Here is a 27228-nt window from a genome sequence, read left to right on the forward strand (position 1 = left end):
TTCATACAACCTGAGAAATCTATTCTTTATTGTGTTACAAATAACTGGTGGCATACTGAAGAAAACAGGAGCTGGATATGAATACCTACTGAGGGAGCTACTTCACTTCCTGAAAGGAAAATGTTTTCTTCCTTTCTTTAATTTGAGCTGCATTGATCTGATCTCAGAAAATCCCAGACGGAAGTTAAACATTACTTCAGAATAATTTCTCAGCTCTTTCTACATAGAAGCTTACTCCCAGACTTTTCAAGAAGAGCAGCTATGCTAACAAGAAGCTAGTGGTCCAAGTGTCAGAGGTAATTTGCATGGACTGCTGTCCAAAATAGTACCTCCGAGGGCGGTGGGACTGCATTCTTACACATGAAGGAAACTGTTCTTTGTTTAAATGCAACAGCAACAAAACCCCACAGCTGATGAGCCTCACCCTCACGATGGAGATTCAGTTGAAAGGAGAATGACTGTGGCTCCTCCAATACAACTCCTGCTGCACACCCTTCAGCTGCTTTGTGCCCCACTAGTTTATTAATAGTGCAACACCGCATAAGGCCCAACAAAAAACAGGGCCCTGTTACTCCTGGCACTGAACATACACACAAAGCAGTAGTAGACATGCATCACTTGTGGCTTAAGGAGAGAAAACATGCAGGACATAGGGAAGAACAGATTACGGAAGCAGAACAGCATCATGGTCAAGAACTGCATCCCAGTAAGACTTTCTTCAGTGGCAGGAAGTGAACTGGCGTTAGATAAAAGTGTATCAGTTAAAACGGATTAAAAGTAGAGAGGAAAAGACTGTACGATCTCTAAGGACAAAGCTCTGCTTTGCTCACCCCTTTCCCCAGGTGGGCTAGAGGTTGTGTGACCCCATCTACCAAGCTTCTGTGAGATTAGGCTGCCAGGTAGAGTCCACAGAACGTACAAGGCCAACCGGACAAAGTTGGGCAACGCAGCAAGAGACGATAGCACAAATCTGCCTTACGCAGTCTACTGCAATCGAAGTATAAAGCAGGGACTACAGACGGTGCACCCTGCCCAGTACAGCTTTCAGAACTAGGCCTGTACAATGCAGGTGTAGATGCTGCAGCCTGCCTGCATGTCCCAACCACACACCTCCTCTGGAAATTTCCAAGTCACCTTCCCCATCTGTGTACCTTTCTATTTCATAAAACTGTAGAACAACTCAGGTTGGAAGAGACCTAACGAGGTCATCTAATTCACTTCCCCTTCGTCTGTTTGGTAGCCTCAAGCTACTTCTTTCTTCATCCACGTACTCAGGTCCAGCTGAGACACATCCATGGTGCAATGCCAAAATGACTGGGGGCAACGGGGGCAGGAGGAGTGGCATAAGAACAAAATAACCACTTGAAAATGCAGAAAGTTCTGTAAACAACCTAGGAGCCTACTGGAGCTGTATATGCAACTCTCTCTACTACAAGCAGTTTGATTATCACACCAGCAATTACAGAAAATACCACGATGCAGTATATGTCCATTTTGTTCGAGTTACTCTCAATTTCCAGAGGATATAAATCTATAAGCAAAAAAAACCTGTTCAAAATCCAGCCAGATTTTTTTAGTACCCAAGCAAATTGGGACAGAACAATCTTAAAGCCTCCCTAGGAGAGTAAGGAATTTCTCTGACAACATAATTCGTTACGGACATCCCCAGCAAACTGGGACATGTCTCTTTTTGGTGACAGCAAGGAATTTCCTATAACACATTTAAGTGATTCTGTTGAAGAAATAGGTTAAACTTTAACAGAATCTCATAAAATGAGAAGTCTGGTACAAAAGATTCTCCCTCCTTTTCTACTGGCTGATACGCAAAGCTCCGTCAGCCCCACGTGGGCTGAGTTTTGTTGCTAGCCTCTGCTCTGGTCACAGAGCATGCTGTCATGATCAGGGTTCTCAAGGTGGGGAAGAAGGCACTGAACCTTCTTGTTAACATGCCTGGAAGCCTACCAGTCATCCTTTACCCATCTTTAAGTCTACAAAAAGCTATTTGCTCTTTTGTGTCCCTGAAGCAGTTCTGGGGTCTGAGCCTAATTATGAATCTCCTTTTACTCTATGAGTGCCAACCATGATGGCAACTGTTGTCTACAGCATCCATTTTATATCAAGAGCCTGACACCTTATGCAGGCCTAGAAGCCCGTGACAGGGCAAAAAGGACCATCAGCAGAAGAAGAGCCTAATCTAATTCAACAATAGCTGGCTGTAACAGTGGCCATTTATTTTGCAAAACTTCCTATCTAGAAGATAATAGCAAGAACAGAGGCAGAGTTTTAAAAGAAAACTGCTTTTCTAAACACAACTGATTTGGTTATGAGAGGTCTGGCTGGCTGTCCGCGAGACTCCGACCAACCAAAGCTCACCGGTGTGATAAGATCGTAACGATGGAAGCTGTGTTCCAAAGTCTGTTGCATTTCAAAGTCCTGTAACTCTAGTGTCTTTTATGGTAACAGGACTTGTGGCTAAGGAAGTCCCCACTGTGCCAAAACTCATGGCTTTATGGCCCCTTGGTACTTCACAGGTGTAATTAGGAAACCAGAACTCCCACTGCCAGGAAGGCACCAGGGACTTGCCAAGAAACTAGCAAGTCTGGGGAGAGAAGACACTGTGGTATGCATTCCACGTCGTGGCAGAGTGGCAGTGGGGTTTCTCTGCCCAGATATGTCAGGTATGGGTCGGCATCTGAGCAAGAGCTAAGATTTCAGAACCCAGAAATTCACGAAAGGGCTCTCCAACCATAACAGATTAATATTTCTATGGAAAATGGGATGGTGCCAAGTCATAACAGTCTCTGTAAAGTCCTAGTTAACATGAATAACACAGCTGGATATTTTATGTATCAGCCTTCTAAGTCCCTCCTTCCTGACACTTAAGTGTAAAAATAGTAGAATGTTTTATGGAGGTTAATTCATGGCTGCTTAGGTGTGATTCCACTTTAAGAGAAGGCAGAATTGCTAGCCCCTTGCAGTCATCCATATGGGAGGCGTATGGATACTCTGCCTTAGCGGTGTTTGCTGAAGGAAGTTACAAAACAGCAGGTTTGTCAAGGAAATGTCAATACTTGGCAGAATATCAATGGAATTACTTTTCCTTCCATTCCAGACTTGGTTTTCAAGGTAGATGAGCTGATATCATCACCTGGCAGGTTACAAGATAATCATAACAGAAAACAAAATAATAATGACAAGGTAAAAAGAAAAACAAAAAATTCTGAAAGAAAAACAGCATAGTTTACCATGAGATCAGAGAGTTGTTTTATCACTCTGATGGCAGTTTAGTTCAGAATGTATTTTGGCATGCTTCTTTACAAATACATAGCATCTGAATTAATTTGAGGAGACAGCAGCTCCCAGAACTGCACGATTTTATTTGGGTCCTGTACAAGCAGAGCTGTCCGAAAGAAGCGCCTCAACCGACAAGCCCCACACAGCTAGGTTACCCCCCAGGGCGGCTCAGCCACTTTTACACCACAGAATCCAGGCTGAAAAGCCTGCCTCCTCCAAGCCAGACATGCGCCCAGAGGTGTGGCAGATACGGACCTCTCTACCCAAGCAAGACCCAAGACAGACTGGCATTCAGCCACGCTGAGTATCTGCACTTGAGCTTCCCCTACGGCAGCGCAGCAAAGACTCTTCTTCTGCCAGCTGGGAGCCAGCCTAAGTCTGCACTGGCTAGTACTGAGCAAAACACAAGCTGGTTTTTGTCTGGGTGTCTCTGCATTAACATCTTCGGCTTACGGGGGGTGTGTAAACAGCCCGTTTGGGCACAACACTGCAACCCGAGGTACCCAGCCTCCCCAGGCCACAGTGGGAGCCACCCACCTAGCTCTTCAGGAGGCATCAGCTCCAGTTCAGCTAGACTCACTAGTGTAATACCCAACTGCTCCATCGTGGCAATGGCAGGCCAAACAAGTTTGTGTCCGGGAAAGATTCAACCAATTCGTACACTAACTGCAAGAAGTGCTTTTACAAACTATTTTCCATTAAAAGGACAGAAATTATTTGCAACTAAAGCCACAAAACTTAATTCTAATTCCAGAGTTTCAGCCTAGGCTGTCTCATAAACATTCCCATCTCAGCTGTATAATTTTGTTCCAATGTAGTACATCGGGCAAGAAACTAAACAAGCCTATCTGGGCTATTGAAATGGTTGAAGTCACTGAATTGTTCATGCTCCCAGGAAAGGCATGTAAACCTAGTTTGCAGTAAGATGTCACCCTTAGGTTCATCTCACAATCCTCGTTTACTCCATTAAATGCAGCAAGCTAGTAAATAATAAAAATAAGAATAAAAGAAACAATAAGCAACTTCTATAGGAAGAGTCGCATTTCCATATAATGGAAAAAAAACTTTTTTGAAAACATGACTTACTACTCAGTCCCAAAAAAAAAAAAAAAAAAAAAGTCACAACAGTAACACCAAGGCTTGGCCGTCCGAGTGGCACCGCTCTGCTCCCCCCTCGGAGCATGGTGAGCTGCCGAGGGAGCCGAGCCCCCTGAAACCAAACACACTCTCTGTAGGTTCACTCCCAGGTGGCCCAGTCGCCGGATCAGCTCCCTGCGCAGCAGCGTGAGCACCAGTGCCAGCCCTGGGACGAGAGGTGCTGCGCAGCCCAGGGGGGCAGGAGGACGGCAGCGTTCATCTAGATCAGCTCAAGCCACACAGCCTTGCCTTTGGGGAAACGAATCTGAGCTATACTGATGCCACAACCCGTACAGCTTTAATAAATATTCCAGGACCAATGCTGCCGCCGTTTTTAACTGTGGCTAACCAAAGAGTAATAGCCTCAGAGATTATTCCAGTTAAACTGATGACACAGTCAGGTATTCTATTATTTATAGAGTCCTGGTTTTCTCAGCACAGGAGAAAGCAATCAGAGAACATTTCCCTATTCATCACTCCAAATCTTTTAAAGCCAGCATCCCAGTAAAAAAACCCCGCCATCCTAGACTTCTGCTGTTATCCCGCGCTAGGCATTTCTCTAGCCTGGTTTTGAACCACCTTGTTCACCTCACCAAAGGAATCCTTTCCCACTCCTCCACACACATGCTCTCCTTCCCAAATACTCGATGGCTGAACCAGTCCATCCAACCTATATCAATAAACCGTACAACTTCACTTTGCCTGTATATCGTCAGATTTGTATGCTTAGCTGTTCCTGTCAAACCAATATTCCAAGTTTCCAGTTAAATACTTCGCAATACAAGCTGCTGCTGTTCTTACAAATTGACCCAGGAATCCCTATTACAAGGGTCCATTAACCAGAGCAGGGGATAAACTTCTGCTTAAATAAAGTAGCACAGAGAAGAATACTACAAATATGCTAAAAAGCACTAATTTCATTTGGCAGCCGAGGACTCCATTTTTTCCACGTAACATTGAGAAGTGACATTCAAACTTATCAGAAAGACTCCAAATCATGAAATTCTTTTTCCAGTGTTCGATTCAAATACAGAAATCTGATAAACATATACAAATACAGCAAGATAATAAACCATGCAGAGCAGTGTCTAAAAAGCCAATTTGACACAAGTTTGGCACTCTGCAAAAGAGGACAGAGACATCGGCCTTTATGGAAATGGAAGCTCTGTAACGCAGTGCCAAGCAAGGACGTAAGCCTCGCTGAGAGGCAGGCTGCATGTACTTGAGCATGGCACCATGCTGATTACATCCGAATGCTGATTTTGCATGCAGGCAGAGTGGGTTCACGTCCTCTCCAAGCAGGGGAAGAACATGTCGCACTGACCTAGAAAAGACTGCCCAGTCATACCCATTTCCTTGCCCCATTTGTTTACTTTGTTATGATCTTCTCCAGTTTGCCCTGCACTGAAAAGGCTTCTTACCCACACAGCACACAGACCACACTTGAAGTTTCGCTTTGACTTGGCATCCACGATTACCAGGACACACATGTACAATGTGCACGTCTTGCACCTTTGCTGTAAGGAATAAGTTCTTACCTTTGCTGAGTATCACATCCTCTTCTTTCACCTTCACCCACATCTAACTTTCTTCTTGTGCTTCTGTATGCTCATTTAACCTCTTTTGTCAGCTCTTAAAATAACAGACCCAGTTTAAGAGAAGCTTTGTGCATGTTATTAATTTTTCTTCTAAACCAAACTAAGTTTTAGTAGAAATTCAGATGGATGAGCAGGATTAAAAGGGTGATTTTAGATCTACCAGAAGGTTACAAAGCCCATTCACAGTAATGAAGGAAGACTGCATTAATCTCCTAAAAGGATTCAAATGCTGCAACTAGAGCAATTCCACTTCTTAACAGGAACAAATTAAGACAATTTCCCTTGCAGAAATTTCCATAATTACAAGTAATTATCTTCTACTCTGAAATTCTCCAGTACAGCACTTACTGCAAAGAGTATTCTTATCAAATGCTCTATTTAGGAAAAATAGGAGGAATTGTTTCCTGGTGAATTGTATGTTGTCATAACATTGATTAACCCACAGTTCTGCTCTGCCAGAATATGCATCTATCTTTGTTAACAACAACACGAATCACCAATCCCTATCTTATGACCCTATCATTAGGTTATTATGAAAACCTAAAAGATACAGACTTTTAAAAGTGCGTGCAGAGAAGAGGAAGAATAAACCACATCCACAGATTAAGTCAAAGCAAGATCAAGTTATAATAGTGCATTGTCCAATGAAGTTCTTTTCTGCTGAGTAAATCAAGGGCTCCAAGACAGCATTTTGATGCACGCTCTTTTTGGGCAGTAAGGACAAGTATGGCAACAGCTGCTGCAGTATTTGTAAAAACTCTATAAACTCAAACAAAATACCAGAGGTTACAAGAAACTAAGCTTTGCATTTGTTCTTCTTGTGCATAAGGAAAATGCATGTCAGGAAAATGTAATGTCAGTTATTCACTATTTTTCATAAGCAAACATGTACAATCCCACATATCTTGTCACCAACTGCGGGAACACAGGCTGCTGGACTGCTGCTGCCTCTGCACATCTCTGTTGCCGTATAATAACCCCATTTATACTTTACTCCTAATCCTATGCTGCTAGGGCACAGGCTGGGCTTCCAGCAGCACAGCAAAATGGAGCCTGCCCTAAGCCCATGACAAGAGGTAGCGCAGCGTTCACTAAACTTCTGCAGTACCTGAAAAATCAGTGATGGATTGAGTTTGCTCATAGCATAGCATCTTCTGAGCATTTTAGAACATCGGTTTTCAAACAAAGCTTATTAGAGCTCATGCTCTACCTAACAGTTAAATAGTATTATCAAAGGGCCAACCTTTACCACGTTGCAAGACCCTAAATATTCACACACAGGTGGAAGTCAGTGATCCATACAGCAGAAGACCCTGAAACACAAGTACTAGAGATAACAAAAGACAACAGCAATCTGATCACAAAGAACAAAATGATAATGTTTTGGGGGGCTGTCCCCTCAAAAATTGCTGGATCGTTACTGTATTCACAGTACAGAGAGTTTGCAAACCCACCAAGTGTCACATCTTTTTATTACATCTATGAGACTGAAAGTCAAGATGTAGAAACTCTATCATACGTTAAAAACTTTGGATAATGCACTGCAGTTACAAATTGCACATTACATCCCATCAGAATGCGTGGGGTACGGGGCAAGACTGATCAGGACTTCACAGGTTTTTCTATTGGGTCTGGAAATACACAAATCAGCAGAGACGCCTCACTAAGCCCTGTTCCTGCCTAGGCAGCCTTCTTCTTGGGGAGGCACCCTCATACACTCCCCTTCTGTGAAAAACAGAGTGCCAGTACCTTCCATGGCTCATCCACATACCACACCACAAAAGAATTGTGGTGAATTCATTTATGTGAATTGAGAGCAAAACAACAAAATCAACAGCTGAATATTAATTTTTTGTTTTGAAATTCTGTGCTCTTTCAAAAGTCTCATTTACCACTGCACAAAACACTTCACAAACAGAATGCAGTACTGGCGAGCTCTCTCCCTCTCACCCTTTCTCCACTGAAGCATCCAGGACACACAGCAATTTTAATCGCTGCTGAACAAAGGGTATATTCAGGCAACACAGGCTACTAAATGGTATAAATGAACAAAAATGTAAACTTAAGCAGCCATAACTTTGCTAGTAATGCACTGAAGTTAGATATAACCTTGTTCCAATATTTGACAGCCTTCATGGCAAAACATTTTCTCCTTGTACCTAGCCAGAATCTCCTACATTCAGTTGTATCCATTGCCTCTCATCTGCCCCATGCGCCTCCGAGAAGAGCCTCAATTTCCTCTACACCCTCTCATTAGGTGCCTCCTTCTGCTCATACAGCAGCAAGATCTCCTCTTAGCCTTTTCTTCAAGGCTTTCTCCTTTGAAACTACAAACAAACAAAAAACCAAACAAACCCAAAAAAACCCACCACAAGGCCACAGCCTTCAGAAATCCTTAGCAAGCAGGCCTCCTGCAGTCACAGGTTGTAAAGGTTTGGAGATAACATTTACCCTGCGAAGTAAAAGCAAAGCCCTGCGATCGGCAGCTAGTTCAGCCACAGAGCCTACATCTCCTTAGACTCGACAGCTTTGGAAGAAGCTTCTTCATTCCAGGTCGCTGTTAGAGGAAAGCAGGACAGAGCTCTATCACTCTGCGGAAAGATGGATTATCAGCTCAGATTGCTATAAATTCAGGCATAACATCATTCCAGAGCCAAGTACTGTATAGCCTTAAATGGAAAAGATCTACAATATTTAACAGGTCAGGAATAATATCCATTTTTGTTTATTTAAGCATATAAGAGGGTAGATTTAGATTTTTAAAGCCTCTTAAGAAACATGAGATAGGAAAGCTTACTGTGAATGCTTATGTTTAAGTGCCCTCTGATAACTGCCAGTTATAAAACTGGGGGGAAGAAGCAGGGGTGGGGAAGGAGGAGAAGAAAAAAAAAGGGGGGGGTGGGGTAATAAATAAATAAATAAATAAATCTGCTTGTTTTCACCTAGTATGAGCAGAATTCTGCAAAACAGGTTTGATTTTCCAGCCTGGAAAATCAGAGCACTTGCCACATCGGTAAATCCTGATGAAACCGATCCCGCTATTGCCCATGACCTACTAATATGTAGAGAAAGGAACCTAAGGGTCAACTAAGCTCATGCTCCTTTGCAGAAGTTATCACTGTCTTGCTAGTATTTCACAGTCCTTCTTTTCTGTTCTGTAGCACAACTCATTTCACCACGCAATATAGAGGGAAAAGGTTACTTTTACACACGCAGCCCGTCCGGGAATCAGCCCATTCTGTTCCCTATGGAAAAGAACTCTACAAACCCATGACATTTTACAAGCGATACAATACAGATTGCATTCACCATATTTTCTCAACAGTGCTTCTGCAAAATAGGCCACGCAAGCGCCATTACTGACAAGAATAAGGTTGCGAAAAGATATTCCATTGTTTCTAATGAAATTAATAGAGACTGTCTCATGAACCCAAACAACTTGTATTCAGACTCCACTTCAACTCTAAACAGCACAGGGAGTAAACAGTTCCTCTCCATCCATGCAGAAGTGGATGCGTATGCCCAGATTAAGTAGCAGCATGGACAGATGGAGCCATGAATTGTGGCGCACAGTCACAGACTAAAAGGAAACAAACAAAAAAACCCCAAACAAAACAAAACAAAAAAAGTCTGAGCTTTTGGATCCTACTGTCATGCTTTTTAAAAACGACAGTGACCAACATGAAATGCACTGTTACATTCTTGAGCACGTATTTAAAATCCTAATGGAGCACTTAGACATATCATAATACTATAGATTCTGAGCTCTGTATTGTTTTTTTGAAGTCTAAGAGAATAAGTTGTGGCAGAAATACAATGAGATTTGCATGAATTTACTAAGAGCATATTTTTTTCTGTACTGCAGGAAAACTGAAAAAGCTATTTGTTTATAGAGGAATTAGTATATATGAATGAATACTCTTACTGAAATGCTCTTGGTAAATATACATAACTTGCATGTCAGTAACAAAGGGATATGGCAGTTCATCACTGTATTGTTATTAATGATTTATTGAGGCCTTCATGAAATCTGCACCTGACACAGTGATTTCAGGTTTTGTCCAGCATTTAGTCATCAAAACTGAGGAGCAAATGACTCCTAGATGCAATTTTTTTTAGTATCTAAAACAGTTTCTGTTATCAGGCTTCTTAAGCATGCAAAATTTACCACGCTGCTCCTGCGTAACAAACAAGTTACACTCAATAAACTTGACACGCTGCTTTTTTCAACTTGCTGGCTTTAATAATTTTAAAAGGAGTGCTCTCTCACCTGAACTCCAGTATCCCATTATGCGATCACAAGTATATAGGGGTTTTTTTATTATTATTCACAGATAAAAGAATCTGCATTAGCAAATAAGAACACACCACCATCCAAGCCATTCTCTTCTTTCCTCAGCCAAGAGGCTGCAGCAAATCCTAGTCGATGACAGGTCGGAGCAGCCCGAGGCGATGAGATCCAGCAAAAAGCACCACAGTGCAGACTGTTTCATTCGCCAGGGAGCCGACTGAGCTGGCATCCCTAGGACGGTACACATGGCACACTCATCCTTCCAGCAAACCATATCCTGAAGTCAAAGGAAGCTTCAAAAAGAAGTTGTGATAAGGGACAGACTGGCAAGAAAGATGTAATCCCTGCAGCCTGAGCCACTCAACGTATTAACATGGCTAATTTTATGCTTCTCAAAGAACATAATCAACATAACGCATCAGCCATATCTGTATCCACAACACGTATAATTTAATTACTAGCCTCCTGAGAGTTTGTCAGTGCAGTTGTGCTCACGCTAACGCACTGGACATCTTACGCTTGAATTTTAGCCTGGCTTCCCCAGAAAACAGGCTTACACAATGCACTGGCAGTCCACCTGTCCGCCCACCCCAGCTCTGACAGCTTTTGGGCCCACTGACCATTTGCCAGAAAAACATATTCCAGTGGCAGTGGCCACCCAGGCCACCAACGTGAACCTTGCTCTGAACCAGCCACCTGCTAGAGAGAGATGCAGGGGGAACCTGAAGGGAAATGGAGTCAGAGGCAAGTCGCAGAAGTCCACAGGCAGAGAGGCTTTATTAGTTCTGGTGCCTGTGGAAAAATCTAGTAATTTTCTAAGCTTAGAAAAATATACGTGGTTTACAACAGAAAAAAAATATTTCAGTCACATGCAAACTCTTTTTTTCATTAGCTGAAAGCAAGATAATGCCTTACACACTACAGGCAATAATTGTATCTTAGCATCACCAAAGGAGCTTACTCCCAGGTTTAAACACAGGACTAAAACTGCAATCCTACGCTGCACAGTTTAACAGTTGTGAAAGCAAAAATCCCTCAATGAATAAAACACCTTAAACATTTAATTAAAAAAAAAGGTAGGTAAAGCAAAAGAACATGAGTACAAATCTAACAAATCAGGCAAGACTCCTAATTCAGTACAGCAGCACACATGTTCAGCTTTTGTACTGACAGCTCTTACATTTGGATATTTTAAGAGGGAAGAGGCAGGCAATCACTTCTCAGAAGTCACTTTCAGAAATGACCAACAGCTACAGGACTAAAGGACCAAGGGCTACAGGAATGCTAGCTACTATACTGTCTTTCTCATTTTCTGTCTTTCTCATTTTGTGTCCTATTAAGAAATGGAGCAGCAGTGCCTTCTCGAGCAGTTTGCATGAGTCATTTTCTTGAAACTGCTCTGTAAAGCACATGACTGCAACACTACAAAGGCACTGAGGCCAGACCAGCAGAAATGCTGGCTACGCTCACGTGAGTATGCTGGCAACACTGACAAAATAACCTCTGCTGAGATTTTACTGGTACTACAGTTGAAAACAGAACCTATTCCAACATGAACATAGTTTCCATCACATCATAGCAGGAGTAGGAATTATTTTTTGCTCAGACTAATAAATGCTTGACAGTTCAGACAAATTCAGCTATCCTCTGTGCCCTCTATGCAATCAAATTTGGTTGCCCAAAATCAACTCAATCTGGACACAGACGATAACGCAGAGGAAAAAAATAACCATCTGACATCGTGATTTAAGCATAAATGGGTGAGCCAATACTGCAGAGTGAATCCTGACACTCGAAACGGAATCTTCCAGAGCTGAGGAGTCCAGCCAGCAGCCAAGAATAATATTTCAGTGGTTCAGTCGATACTGCTGTAGCCATGGCCTGGAGGGGTTTCCATAGCCATAACCACAGGAGTGACTGCACATTCAGTTGAAAATAGTAAAAACAGACATTTAAAAATCTACAGCTTGTAGACATCTTAAAATCAGTTTGAAAGGAGGCACAAAGGGGCTTGAAAAATGCACAGACGCTCCCACTGAGCTTGCCCTTCATCTGTTTATCCTGCTGAAGACACAAAGATTTGGAATAAGAACTCCGCTCACTAGAAGCAATTGCCTGCTTGAAAAAATTAAAGGAACAGCTTCAGAACAGCTGAAAAGAGGTGAGGTATCTGTGACACAAAGCCTGACAGATTACCCAGAGATGCGGTGGGTATACACACTCTAATCAGGACGTTCTGAAGCACCATTTATTTCAATGTCTAGCACTCAAAGCGAGACACGCTCTCATGCATTTCACATATGATTTCTATTTCTTCCCTGATGTAAAACACAGTATCACACATCATGCTACAAAGAAAGAAGGAGCCCTGCTGGTTCAAGCACGTTTTTTCAAAAGAAAAAAAAAAGGGGGGGATAAAAAGTATAATAGCCCACAGCTGCCAGGAGCAAGGGGTCACTGCTGAGGAGGGGCGGCACAGCACATTCAGTTTGCTGGATTTTCCTTTAAAAGAATGTCAATAAAAAGCACTGCCAAGCGCGTTGGAAGAAGAACGTCCTGCCCGGCGTCGAACCACTGGAGTCACCGCACGGACATCGCGCCCCGGCGCAGCCCGCAGCAAGCGCCCCGCCGCGCAGGCAAGCTGAGGATGCCGCCGGACACAAGCCAGGCAGCGTCCGACAAAGGGCGGCCTCCCCTCTCCAGGCACGCCACGTACCGCCGACACCGCCGCGGACCGAGCTCTGTAAGCGCCGCTCCTCCAGCCGAGCAGCCATATTAGGAAACGGCCCGAAAGCCAGACTGACTGCCCGCCGCCGCCCGGGCCCCGCGAGGGGCGCCGGGGCCGAGCGGAGGGACGGCGGCCCCGCGGCCCGGCTCGGGCCCCTCGGCGAAGCCGGCCCGGCCCGGGCGCCGCGCCCCGCGGACGGCCGCCGCTTCCCCTCGGCGTCCCGGGCGGGGCGGGGCGCGACAACCGCCGGAGGGGAAGGAAAAGTTCGCGACGCCCCCCGCCACGGTCCGGGAGGGGCACCCGCCGCGGCGGGAGGGACGGGGGAGCGCGGCCCGGCCGGCCCCGGGACAGGGACCGGGACGGGGTCCGGCCCCGCCGCTCCGCCCGCGGCTGCCGGGGCAGCCCGCCCCGGGGGAGCCGGCCGCGAGCCCTGCCCCGCCTCATCACCCACCTTCTTCCGGGGCTGCCATTTCATCATATTTGTAGAGCGGGGACGCGGAGCATCAAGGTCGCGCTTGGGTGCTGGCGGCGAGCGCAGCGGGGCCGCAGCCCACAGTCATGCTGCCCGGTCCCGCCGCGAGGCCCGCGCCGCGCCCCGCCGCGCCCGCGGGAGAGGAGCCGGCCCCGCCGCGCGGGCCATAGGAGCGGGGCTCTCCTCAGCCGGCGGCGGCCAGCTCCGCCGCTGCGCTGCGCTCCGCCGCGCCCCGCCAGCGCCAGCACCGCCTCACGCCCGCGGCCCGCGGGGAGCCGCAGCTCCCGGGCACATGGTGCGCGGCCGCCCCGCGCCGAGTGTGCGGCGAGACCCGGCGCCGCCCGCCGCTCCGCCGCGCACGGAGGCAGAGAGGGGCGCGGGCGCCGGCAGAGCCCGCCGCGCCGCCGGGAGCCCCCGGGTCCTGCCGCCGCCCCCGCCCCGCCCTCCGCCCGCGCGCCCCGCCCCGGGCCCGGCAGCCGAGGCCGCCGCAGGCCGAGACGCGCGCGGGCCTCCGGGCCAGCAGGCGGCCGCGGCGCGCAAAGGCGTCGGTGCCGCCCCCCTTTCGCGCCCGCTCCGCCGCCAGCCGGGAGCGCCGGGGCCCAGCCGGGGGCGAAGGCCTCTCCCCGCCGCCGCCCTCGCGGGCACCACCGCGGCCCGTCCGGCGGGGTCCCGTAGCCTGCGCGTGGCTGCGCCTCCCCTCCGCGGCTGCGACCCGGCTCGGGTGGGATGCGGGGGGCGGCGGGGCCGCAGAGGTGCGAACTGGCAGAATTTAGAAAAACAGAGGCGCGGGACGGAGGGGTTGGTGCCGCCGTGCTCTAGCGCGGCCAGCTTCAAACAGACCGAGAGGGCGTGCAGTATGTCGTGCGCTTGTGGCCTCGGGTTTGATAGCGTGGGCTCACGTACGCCTTCACATTCTAAAGAAGAGTTAAAATGCAGAACGCTGGATTAGTCAGCAAAGCCAGTGGGCTTCTACTCTTTTGTTTGTGTGCCACAAACAAAAATTGCAAACAAAACCTAGCTCAAGAGATTCGGCTTCTTCCATGAGCGGCACCCGTGCGATGTCGAACCCTTCTGCATACCAGTATCATACAGGTAAAAGAAGCAAAATAACGCTGTTCTCCCTCACGGGTACATTTTCTTCCCAGAGTAGAACCCCAGGCGGTGGTTTAAAGCAGTCCAGAATGTGGTTTACTCATGATGCTCCAAAATGAAAAAGCTCGGGGTTCACCAGAGGAAAGAGTGTTTTGGTCCTTGGAAGTACTTTGAGGTAACACTTGAAAGGCTGAGATAATCAACGGAAAAGCTAGAAATCCCACCGTGTGTTAAACCTGAACAGACAAAGCAATGACAAAGTCACCCTGTGTCGCGGTGTTTGCAACACGGTATAAAATACGATCTACAGAGCAGACAGCAGAGGATATTTTGGGGAGAACAGCCTGTTCTGTTCTTCGAGCCCACATCCAGGGGAAAGGGATAAACAAACAAGGATGAAACTGGATTTTCCCATGTAATTTCCTATTCAATGCATCTGTTTCTTCTGCTCATCCTGGATTGTCTCACATGCATTGAGGGAAACCACAACTTTCCCTCCATGTCACTGAAGCATTTGGATTGTTATAGCAGAAGAAAACCAAAGGAGACATACCAATCACAGCACCTGTGCAGAATTCACAGGGGCCTGAAGCAAAACTCTTAATAAATCTTTTATATCCATCAAATGGAGGAACTAAGTTCTTGAACTCCCACACACACTGTTACAGTATACTGCTGTTGTACAGGACCTGTAAAACTTGTTAGATTGAAAACAATCCAGACAATTTCTCAATACTGAGCTTTGTTTTATCTGGATAAAAAAGATGCAGGATTCAAAACGTGGTCCATAAAGTGCATTCTTACCAACATCCTGCTGTAGGATGCGAGATCTGATTTGATTCTAAGAAACTCTGGCTTTTCTCCCTGATAATAGCATTATTTATTTTAGTGAAATGTAAATTTTTCTCTAGTCAAAGAGAAATCTGCTCTGTCTTTTCTTTCCCCAGTAAATGAAGCAGAATAAACTTCTTGTAGAAACTACTATTGAAGTGGGTCACCAAAAAAATCCCACGTGCTGAAATCTGCAACCCAATGTTTTACTCTCTCAGCAGCATTCTTCCAAGAAAGCGGCCAAGACCTGCAAAAAAAAGGGAGCGATTCGTTCCTGGGAGAGGATCACAGAGAAGAAGGTCCATGTCACTGTCCCGTTCCTTTGCTTCAGTGGGTCAAGTGTGACTTGTCTCTGATCTAACAGGCTGACCCTCCTCCAGGTTCTCAGTCAGTCAGTGCCTCCAGCTGGCCTGAGATGGCAGCATGGAGGTCACAGGAGAAATGCAGTAAGTGCACACTGTGCTTCTCGTGAAGGACAGAAGACACAAGGCAGAACCTCGGAGAGATGCAGGATCTTCTCTCTCATTTGATTGTTCAAGAAATTCAACCAGAAGTTTTATTACTGGAATATCTGTATGGTTTCAGCTTTATATTGTGGATGGTGTATTTGCTCCGCTGTGCTTTTCTCACTGATAACAATGCTGCAGGTAGAAGGTAAAGCTGGGCAGCTTAAGCATTCTGGCCATCTCTGAGGAGCAGATTATGCTAAAATTGCAAAGCTTTAGCCTGAGCTCTTGGTACTGTTCTGAGACAATTCTCTAACAAATGAAGAGAGTCTCAGGAGAGTTAAAAATCCTTAATACATGAACACAACACAATTGCACTGGGTTTTATATTATTGAAGTGGTGCAGAGTCATAGTTTTCCTTGCTATGATGAATGACCAACAGTGCAGCATCTCAGAGGTAAACGATACATTTAATGGCAAAACATAGTATCAAAACATAGATCAACAAGTATTCACTGCTAGGTCCCTTGGAAATACAACAGTCAGCTTCTTTTCGTTGCAGTGCCTTAGTCCTGAAGGACAGTGTGCCTCAGATCACACGGAGGCAAGAGCAGCTAACTCATACGGGGTGTTTCAACTTGGAGCCTCTGTGGTCAGAGGCTGCATCCCTTCCACAATGACTGCACGTATTCTGGAACGAAGACAAAGCTCAGGTGACAGTTCCAGAACATATCAGCCTCAGTTGCAAAGCCACCTTAAGTAGTTCCCATCTTGTCCTGCGCTACCCTGAAAAACCTGCTCTCAGTTCTGTGTTTCTGTTCACACACCTTCATCTGGATTACTGACGGTACTTGTAGGCGGCACGCTATACATTAAATCGCCAAGAAGATGCAAGTGAAAAATAAAGCTTTGAAAAGCAGTAGAGACAGAAAAGAACAGGTGTGGCAGTGCAGAAGAGGAACTCCACCTGGTTTTACTCATCAGAGCTAGCGTATCATGGAGCTATGCCCTTCTGTTATACTAAGAGTAGAGCCAGAGTGCCCTGAAACTCATTGATTTCCATAGGTTTAAAAACCAGCATTGACAATTCTGAAGAGTTCTGTAAATGGCAGTCGGTACTCGAGTAAAGAAAATAAATGCTCAGAATCAGACAATGCCATTTACCGTTGATGCTGTCAGAAAGAAGCTTAGTTTAATTTGCAGACAGATTGCAAAATGTGTTGTTTTGACATGATCAACAGGAGGTTTTTGAAATTCTTCCTGAGTAAAGATCATTAATGGGAAGCAAAGCAGGAGCTGTGCCTATACACCTGTCACAAAAGGGAGTGAGCTGGTTCACTCCTAATCTTAATTCTACTCCAGTGATTGGCATTTCTGCTATATTTAAACTTCTTTTTTTTTCTGCTGTTGAAAAAAGAAATAATGTTGGCCCTATTTTCAAAGCCATAGAAAAGATCCAGAATAAAGGCAGTATAAGTGCCTGGCATCTGAAAGAAATGGCAAATGTTATTCACTCTTTCAGAGAGTTATCTGAATTTAAGATTAAAGAAAATGCAGTATGATTTTTGGTTTTGGTTTTAAGGTCCCAGTTTCTTTTCGCAGATTGGAAGGCACTTGGTATGTAGTGATTCAGTTGCCAGAAAATGCTGAAACCATCCTCTCATGCTGGCAGCTTCCATCTCCTCCATCTTGAGAAGGCAATCCTCATGTCCGTTTCAAAGCGAACAGATTCATTTTCTCAAGTAATCAGCAAAGCCAAGAAAATCCAAGTGCTAGTGCTTTGTAAAGTTCAGTCTGAATCAGTGGACAAGTTGTGTAATAACACGAATATGAAGTAGAACGTAATGTTGGTCCATCAAAGTTAAATGCCTCTCAGTTCATTAAAGGTGAAATGGCTGAAAAGTAACAATCGGCTCCCCTCCCCAGCATCCCTGGCTCAAAATACTGCTTGTGTCTGGAGAGCCATGTGCCGTCATTTCCCATGCAGGATTACGCCCCATTCATAGAGCCTGTCACAGGTTACTGATCCCTCTTCTCCGTAGGAAACAGTATTACGAATCCATTCTGAGCGCATGGTCTAGACTTCTGGAGACTGTGATGGGAGCTCCCAGGGAACAGAGTTTTCTCTTCCAAGCATACATCAATAAGGAATAAATGTATTTTATTCCTTCCAATATTTATGAGTGAATAAAGGTCAGCATCTTGGCTGGTTGGCACAAAGCCATCCAGCAAAATGACTGGCTACACCAATACCTTTTTTTTTTTAGCCTTTCCCTGATTTACTGGTATTTTTAAAATTCAGACTGTGGATCTGACAGTCCAGTATATTGTGCCAAATACCTGATCCTTTTTTCCTAAAGATACTGGCTAACATAGAAGAAAGCTGTGTTAGTAAGACGTATCTGATATTAGATCTCAATCTTACAACTTGATGAAAAAAAGTGTCTTTTTCAAATTAATCTTTGGCAAGAACCTAGAATTATTTGATGTACTATCTCCTTTCTTACATAACCCTTCATTTTTAATAACTTCTAAGTTCTAACACCTTTGTTACACCTTGAAATTCCCTCTACTCAACCATTGCATCACCTAGAAGCAATCACATATACTGCAAGTAGAAAAAAGTCCTGTTGGAGATGGCTTGGTGATCAGACTGCAAGTTAAGCTATCCAAAGTGTATGAGAATTCAGTTTATTGTGTCATTCTACAGTTTAGCAAGCAGCTAAATTGGACAGTATTCAGCAGGTACATAAAGATTTAGAGTAACAACTTGATCTTACGATCACTTTCCTGTGAACTCATTGGACTCGTAGTCTGGAAGATGCCAGCATTTTAACAGTTAGCAATACACCAACACAGCAAGAGGGATGTAGATCATGGCTTCTAATAGCCAAGTCCCTTGGCAAATTCATGAAGCATAATAAAATCAAATGCTTTTATTTCTGAATTTATTAAAGCAGCTTTCAATTCATTACAATGATTCTGTGTTTATCGCTTTGTCTGCCTCAAACTAGCATGCTGAACACAAATAGGGCACCTTGCAATTCTTTAAAGATCAGATACAGCACACTTGATCTGAGCTACTGCAGCTGCTAGGCAAGTGTGGACTACAAAAGGGAGAAAATATTTCAGAAAATTCTCCTAACCTGGGAGAAGGGAACTCCCTTGAAGTGTAGTAATTGGTGTACTGGAGTTCTGAAAAGAATCTCACTTCTCTAGATTACCAGAAATCAGCAGATGCTAACTCATCTCTAGATGTTAATTTATGGCAAGTTCTCGTGCAACTTACAATCAAAATTGACTTCCAACCTCTGCACTAAAGGTGCTTTGGGCACACGATTTACCATTCCTTTCTTATATAGGAAGAGAGAAGTATGAAGTTCAACGAAAGGTGCTGGGGTCACTTAGCATTATCATAGTACATGCATCAGAGAGAGTGCACAGTAAAGGGCAAGAATACAGTAGGCTAGGAAAACAATTCAAGGTCCTACAAAGTTTTTGCATATTATGCTGGTCTTCTGGTCCATCTACCTTTTGTTCCTGTTGCATTTTGCCCTGTTCTCTTGATAATAAAGACTGATTGTTCTATGCTGTATAGCAGTAGCACGGATTATTTTTATCATTAGGTTACCTGGGGTTCACATCTCAGCAGCTGACTCTCTTCAAAATACTGAAAATGACTTCAGAAAATACTTTGTTTAGTCAAGCAGAAAAAGCTCTTTTCACAGGGGTATAATCCAGGCTGAAAAACCAAGGAGAGAGCTTTGAAAAAATTAGGCTATACTTGTCTGGAAAATACCACTTCTGACAGGAGAAGCAGCTGAGAGAAACTGGTTGCTTAACACTAATTAGAGAGTTGTAGCATGCTTTAGTTCAAAGAAAGAGATGCAGAACTGAAATGAACTGAAGATAAGGAAAAAGCCTTACTGGCAACTGGGTTCATGAAGCTGGAGGGGCAAGGGAGGGAGGTGGTCACACAGGCCAAATTATCTGAGGGCTGTAGGTGCCTGTTACTAATTACAAATTATTCAATGGTACCATGAAATGATCGAATAGGTTAATACAAGATTAGGGCTAATCTTGTTGTGATACAGAGTCCCCTTTCAAGTACTGATACCTGAGCTAGGACTTAGGGAATGGACTCTGGCACAGATACCTCTCCCATGGTGGTCACAGGGAACACAGGACAGTGCATTGCATGTTTCTCTCCTTGTGATTCATCACCCTGGCTTCCAGGCGCTCATTTGTAAATATTTTCTTCAGAAAGCAGATCTAGCTTGGAGTGGTATTTGCCTAATACCAGGGGGGGTTGGACTAGATGACCTTCAAAGGTCCCTTCCAACTCAGAGCATTCTATGATTCTATGGTTCTGTAACATATCATTGACAAGCAGAAACATAGGAGGCAGCAAGTATTCCCACCAAAGAGTTGCCTACAGTGCAGAGACGGGTAAGCCAGGAATGTGTATGGAAAATAAACTCACCAAAAAACACTAATTTTGGAGGTCATGCAAATGCATGTCCATATTTTCTACCTCATTTGGGGCTTTTGCCCTAAAATTAGGCAGTTCTCTTTTAATTAATGGGCCAAGTCTTGTGATAAAACTCCATCCATTTCACACCCTTTGGGAAATAAACGGTGAAACACTGCATTGTTCTCTATGCCACCCTTTGTTATTCCAAATGAGAGCCCTACTCCATGCCTTGTAGAAGAAAAGAAAAAAAAAAGAGAGAGAGAACAGCATGCTGCCCCGTTTCATCATCTTTCCTTTCACAGCATAGCAAGAGAGTCTCTGTTGGCACCTTGATTGTGACTGTAAGTATTTATGCATGCACATCTAAGTACTCATCCTATTCTATTCTGTTCTATCCTATTCTGTTCTATTCTATCTATACATATCAGATAGAAAAGGTGCACTATCACAGAGTGAGAAACGGAGAAGGCCTTGATGCTGTGTAGGCACAGTTCAGCAATAGCTAAAACATTTGTGTGTTATCAACACTGTTTTGGTCACAAATCTAAAACAAAGCACCGTATGGTCTGCTGTGAAGAAAATCAACTCCATCCCAGCCAAACCCAGTACACTCCATGTCCAACATTTTAACAAGTAAGGTGCCTGTAGAACACACAAATAATTTCCAGGTCTCCACATAAGGAACTAGAAAGAATTCTGTCCACACAAGGGTGAGTCTAATATTAACAGAATAACCATTCAAACTCATCTGCAGCAGGGACAAACAGCGACTAAACACGGGGAAGAAGTAATTAAACTCACATGGAGATGGCACTCTGTTTCTGCATGGGCACACACGTAAGTCAATATTCTAAAATATTCAGAAATCAATATGGGGGGCCAAATCCTTCTTTATTGGCAAGGGAAAAGCTAATTATGTACTGCACCCTGCAAGACAGAGATGGGGAACTTCCAGATCAAGAAGCCTAAGGATGAAAGTTTCAGTCACAAATAGAAATTTTATGGCTAGTGACTGTCTTCATCAAGAGAAGCATTATTTAAATGTAATGCTGTGCCTTTGAAATATTTATGTGATGGTCTTATGGCAAAACGTGTATTTCTGTAGTTTATTGGATAGGAAATATATCCTAAATTTTAACTATGTTTTACCAAGGAAGTTTTTTTGCTTTCGAACTGTTGATTGTGACTGTTACTGGCTTAAGAAGCTTCAGCTCTTTCATTACATGATTCTGAGCAGAAAACATCATGTTTGGGACCTGCTTCTTATTATGACTTCCCCCTCCCCTTTTCCGTAGGAAGCACAATTACTGCTGCTATGGAGACAAGTGTAATTCAGTCAAGATGTGGGTCAAAGTAATACTTGGGAGGCAAAGATTTACCAAAAAGTATCCTTTTTGCTATCTGTCCTCTCCTGGAGAAGGGTCTTCTCCCAGTCTTCCCTTGCTGACTTCCATCACCATCTGCTGTCACAAGTAAGAAATTCAAAGAGCCAAATAAATCATCTGCAACTAGCTAACACATTCATCACACTAGGACAATCAGGCAACTGATCTGCCCCCCCTGCAAGGCCGGTGACAATGGGGGGATCCGCACATGCCACAGTGGAGCCACTTGTTGCACACAGAGGGACCGGCATCCTCCAAAGGGCAGGTTCAGTCACCTCCTCTGCAAGAATATTTCTGCAGATTCTAAAGGAACGTAGCTTGAGGTTGAGGGGGGAAACGTCCTTCTACCTCAGAGCACTGAAACCGTGCCTTATTTTTCAGGGCGTATTAGTTATTGTTTACTAGGGGTAGAACTAACTGGGCAACAGGCACCTTCCAAATCTTTAAGAATAGTACTTTTTCCAAAGAATCCACAATACTACACAGAAAGCTAAGAAGAGACATTAAGGGAAGGAAAGTAGTATTATCTGGGCATACTAGACATGAATTGATTATAACTAGTACAGGATGGCCCTATGCATGCCCATAGCAGAAGTGGAGTGACACTAAGTCATTGCTGTAACTCCAGCCAAGCAGTTAATATCAAAGGAGGAAATTTCATGGCCGGTTGTAGCACTTAGATTCTTTCTAAGCAAGAAGAAAATCCAGGCAGCCCAGACTGTACATTCATCCCAGCAGGATCATCTCACTCCATCTTTTTCCTTGCTCATCTTTATCCTGAGAAAATAAACTGATGGAAATGTCTGTCACTATTCATTGTAGTAAAAACAACTGGTTTTCCATGACCCTTTGGACTTTCTCACCTCATGTCATTTACTAGGATGCCCTGAGACTTGTAATCAGTTTAGGTTCTTCTTCCCCACATTTCCTGAGTGCACATGTTCTAATGCTATGGATACATGGGTAATCGGATCAAATTGCAGGTGAAAAGTGCTACCCAGCTTTAAGAGCTTTTGTCTTTCTGCCCTTAAAACTGAGGTTCCTGTATACCTCTCGCTGTATACCTTTTCTCTTTTTTCCCCAACACCCGCAAGTTACATAGGTCTACTTCTAGCTGGTTACGCTAAAAGGACTGGCAAGTGGCTTTTAGCACAGAAAAGAACAAATAAACACCTGCGAGGAGGAGACTGGCAGTAAGAACCAGCTGTCAAGGAAATGAGTTGTTTTAGTGACACTGCTAATTTGATCAAAAAACTTGACAAATACAGCTTGACCTCACACAGAAGTGAGGCTTCTGGTCAAATCTGCATTGCTATTCCAAAGCAGACACAGGCAGCAGGGGATTTCCCTCACTGGAAAAGGCAGAAGTGTCCTGTCCCTACATAGTTCAGTTCCATGGGACCTTTCCTACTGTACAAGTTTAAACAACTCAATAAAAACCCCAAAGGAAGCAGGTTCAACTTGCAGGGAAGTTCTTTTTCTTCTCCTGCAAGAAACAAAGGGGCTGCAGGGCAGGGGGGCAGGAGGAGGAGTAAAGAGCGGGAGAGAAAGAGCACACACACACGAAAGGGAGCAACACATTGGAGAGGGAGGGAAAAGAGGACATGCGTGGGCGTGTGTGCTTGCGTGCGTGTCTGTGTGCATGTCTGTGTGTGCTCATGCGCATGTGGGTATCTGTTCTTGCACCCATGCTTCATGGCACTCCGCAACACCTCGTCGACCCAATTAAACAGCAGCGCTGATGGACTCCAAAGAACTGGCAGCAATGCTGTGGAGCCATGAACAAGGATTAGATCAGGGAATACACAGAGAGTACTGTCAGTCGGAGAGGGGAAGGGGACCTCATGAATGGGGAATTTAGAAATAAATGTTTTTGACTGTAAGTAGCAGAATTCAAAGGCAACCACAATTTCATTCCATGTTCCAATATTCACAATATTCCCTCATGTCCCCAAGAAATCTTCCCAAATGCTGTAAATCTTTGAGGAAACTCTCCCATTTCACATGCCAGTGATTCCAGAGGGGATGCTGTTGTTCATATATTTGGAAGCTGCTCTTTCTTCCTCGCCTCCCTCCCTGCTCCTGCTCGTTGCCAAGCAACTCCAGCCATTCTGCAGGACCTGCCTTTTAACCACCAGCAGCTTAAATTATTACCGTTTACTGAAAAAAACAAATTTAAGAATGAAAACAGACATGGCTAAAACAGAAAAGGATACTTTCCTTTAGCGCTTGGATCATTTTGTGGGAACCTTGGAGGTTGCAGTTTGGCTGTAGGCAATAAACCACAGAATCCTAGGACGGTTGAGGTGGGAAGGGACCTCTGAAGGTCACTTCGTCCAACCCCCTGCTCAAGCAGGGCCACCCCGAGCCGGCTGCCAGGATTGTGTCTGGGCGGCTTTTGACTGTCTCTGGGGAGGGAGACTCCACCACCACCCTGGGCAACCTGTCCCAGTGCTCAGTCACACTTCACAGTGAAAAAGTGTTTCCTGATGTTCAGATGGAACCTCCTGTGTTTCAGTTTGTGCCCATTGCCTCTGGTCCCGTCCCTGGGCACCACTGAAAAGAGCCTGGCTCCGTCCTCTTTGCACCCTCCCTTCAGGTATTTATATATTACCAAAACTAGCAAGTGTTAAGAGCGCTTCAAAAAAATTTGCAAGAAAGATTTTTAAAGTGCTAGAAAACCTCAGTAGGTCACCCCTGCTACTTCTAATCAAACAAAAAATTAACAAACAGCAGCACCCAGCAATAAAATGCACCTTAAAAATAACAAGAATGTGTCTGCTTCAGGCACTGCTGCACGTTGCAGAAGAGCCATCCATACACCATCAGCAGCACCAATAATGAACACAGAGAAAATCAGTTATTCAGAAGAACGTCAGCTGATCCATTACTTCTTCTCCAGAAAACACTGTGAATGCATTCACAGATTGGATCTGCATTCCATTATCTGGGTAAACCCCATTTTCTGGATCACTTTGAGCACTGATATTTCCAATAAACTCATAAGCAACATCAATAAGATGTGCTTTGCACCGGTGCCTTTTGTAAGATGTCAGCAAGACTACTCAAAGAACACGCACAGTTTTCAAAATCCAGTTTAGTCTGTTTTGTATTTCTCTGATACACGCAACCTAACCTTTCTTCTCTTGGAGCAAGCTTTATAAGGTGTTCACAACACAATTGAACCAGGTAGGTAAAAGCATGCTCTTAGCATCTAAGTAATGAAATAGTGACCAGGTACCATACTAAGCACACATGACCCACAAGACAAACAGTAATTGCTAACTATATAGGCAGTACGTAAATGCTACATAATTATCTATAATTTTTTTAATACCAAAAGGGAAAAACAGAAACATCGCTTAATTTGATGACTGCAACAAAGGATTCAAAATTATTAGAAATAGTCTGTTTATTGTTTCCATGATTGTTGCACAGAAGTGGATGGTACCCAATAGATCACAGATCATCAACAAAAGGGACATGCTTCTGTAATGTGTCAGAAAGAGAGAGCCATTAGGACTTTTGGGGCTTTGAGTCTTGGTTTTGGGGTTCTTGGGGGGAGGGGAGTTGTTTAAACTTTAGGGTCTCTTGTCCTACCCTAGAGGTGTCTAACCCTCAAGAAAAGCTTGATTAGACCTGATTTTGGGCACACACCTTCGTCACTGCTGCCGATTTATTCCAGAGTACTGCAGGCACCTAATTGTTCTGAATCTACTGTTCAACTCTGCAGGAGAATTCTTGTGCAATGTATAGGAATTTTACAGAACATGATTATCTTCTGATCACTGGAAAAAGAAATCAGGTTTATGGCTTGTTAAATTTAACAGGATAGTGCCATTGTTATAGAACAAACTCAGTGCACCTGTACAAAACATGTTCACATGGAATGTGTTGTTCCAAGCACAGGTTTATACTTGGATCATCTGAGTTGCAGTTCTATTTAAATTACACTGCTCAAAACAGCATTCAAGCAACTGTTTGTAAGAAACATTCTGGCAGCAGTTAATTATGTACAGGCCTGCAGAGCTCCTGTGGTGCTCCACTTACCTGGTCAACAGGGTCTCAAAATCTACAGTGAGAATCATGGCAGCACAGTGATATTTCTAAAAGTGCTCTGCGTTTTTAGCAAAATACTCAGAAAATATTAAACAAATTTATTAAACTTCCAGCCTTCCGCTCAGAGCATTCTCAATGCCTGAAAGTATTCAGGTTGTTTTCCAGGATGAAGCACTGCGCTTTTTTTGTGTGTATGTACATATATATATACACGTATTGTTATCCCACAGTGCTCCGATTATTACTCAGGAGCCAGAATGGAATCTCCAGTGGGCACAGCAGTCTCAAAGAAGCTCTTACTATCCCAGAATGGCAGACTTCCAGTAATTTAGTGGAGAAGGCTATATAAATTAAACCTTTTCCTAGGTACACTTACCAGGTGTTACCAGGTAAGTGCCAATTCATAAACACCAAAATACTGCTTTTATTCCCCAAGATCCAGATGAGCCTCCTTTGCCTGCTCCTCGTAGTACACCTTAAACATTTTCCAAGGAATGCAGTTGCAATTTAAATTTTCTTACACCCAGACAGTAGTGAGATTGAAAACAATCTTACTCTTCCCAGTACGGTGCTGCTTGGACCAAAGGTCTGAGATGATCATTTGCTGGAAGAGGCAATGATTTCAAAGAAAGGTTTGTGTTGAAATGGAGGAATTCTGTGTCTGAATATGAAATAACACCAAGAAGGAAAGTAGACAGCTGTGGTACCTTTAAAGAAACACCAGCACTGTGGAAACAGATCCATCAATATACTACAAGAATCAGAACAACTTCCCAAGCCTTAGTAGCATTCTAAATGTGAAAACTTTCAGTTACGGTTTGAAATCACATTCTCACACAGACACTGCTCCCAAAGAGGTGCACTCCAGACACACCTGAAAATGACATGAAGAAACTGAAAGATAAAATAAATTAAATGAGTCAAACTGCCAGCATGTAATCCCGAATATTGAATCTCGGCATGTTACTAAGCAAGACATAGGTAATTATACAAAAAGAAGCAACACTACAAAACAGAAAAATATTGTGTTCACTTATCAGCATTTCAGAACAGAGGAAGCTTTAAAAAAGTTTATGAAGTATGAAAAGCTAGGAAGGACAGTAAAGGGATAATTTAAAGAGACTAGTCACAAAAATAGAGGTGGGGAGAAAGACAAACTGTGTTAATTAATTTCATATAAGGAATGCAACTAGCTGTATAGCGAGATGAATTTTTTGCCAAGAGCCCCAAGAAGCAAAGTCAAGTGGTGCTAAGTGATGGTGATTCTTCCTTAAGAGTCTGTCTATCAGAAATCTACAGTACTTATCAAAAAAGAAAAAACACAAACTGCTTTAACAAATACCTGTTCTGGAGCTCACAGGTTTCTTTGGAAGAGGAAACGGGGAGAGGAAGTTACAGAGTTTTGTGACATACTCCACAT

At 44.1% G+C, this 27228-nt stretch overlaps 1 protein-coding gene across 3 annotated transcripts in view; it reads right to left on the minus strand.

Moving 5' to 3' along the window:
- The window catches only part of TTC28 (tetratricopeptide repeat domain 28), a 183341-nt gene that overhangs the window by 115737 nt on the left and 40376 nt on the right, over window positions 1-27228 (minus strand). The window contains exon 1 of one of the 3 annotated variants that reach the window (XM_076352752.1): window positions 13500-13586. The exons of the other annotated variants lie outside the window; for them this stretch is intronic. Coding sequence (XP_076208867.1) covers window positions 13500-13526 — 27 coding nt within the window. The 5' untranslated portion in view covers window positions 13527-13586. Of the gene's footprint in view, window positions 1-13499; window positions 13587-27228 lie in introns of those variants that run through there. 3 annotated transcript variants of the gene reach the window in all.

Source organism: Aptenodytes patagonicus, chromosome 15 (assembly GCF_965638725.1).
Source record: "Aptenodytes patagonicus chromosome 15, bAptPat1.pri.cur, whole genome shotgun sequence".
NCBI classification, from domain to species: Eukaryota; Metazoa; Chordata; class Aves; order Sphenisciformes; family Spheniscidae; genus Aptenodytes; species Aptenodytes patagonicus.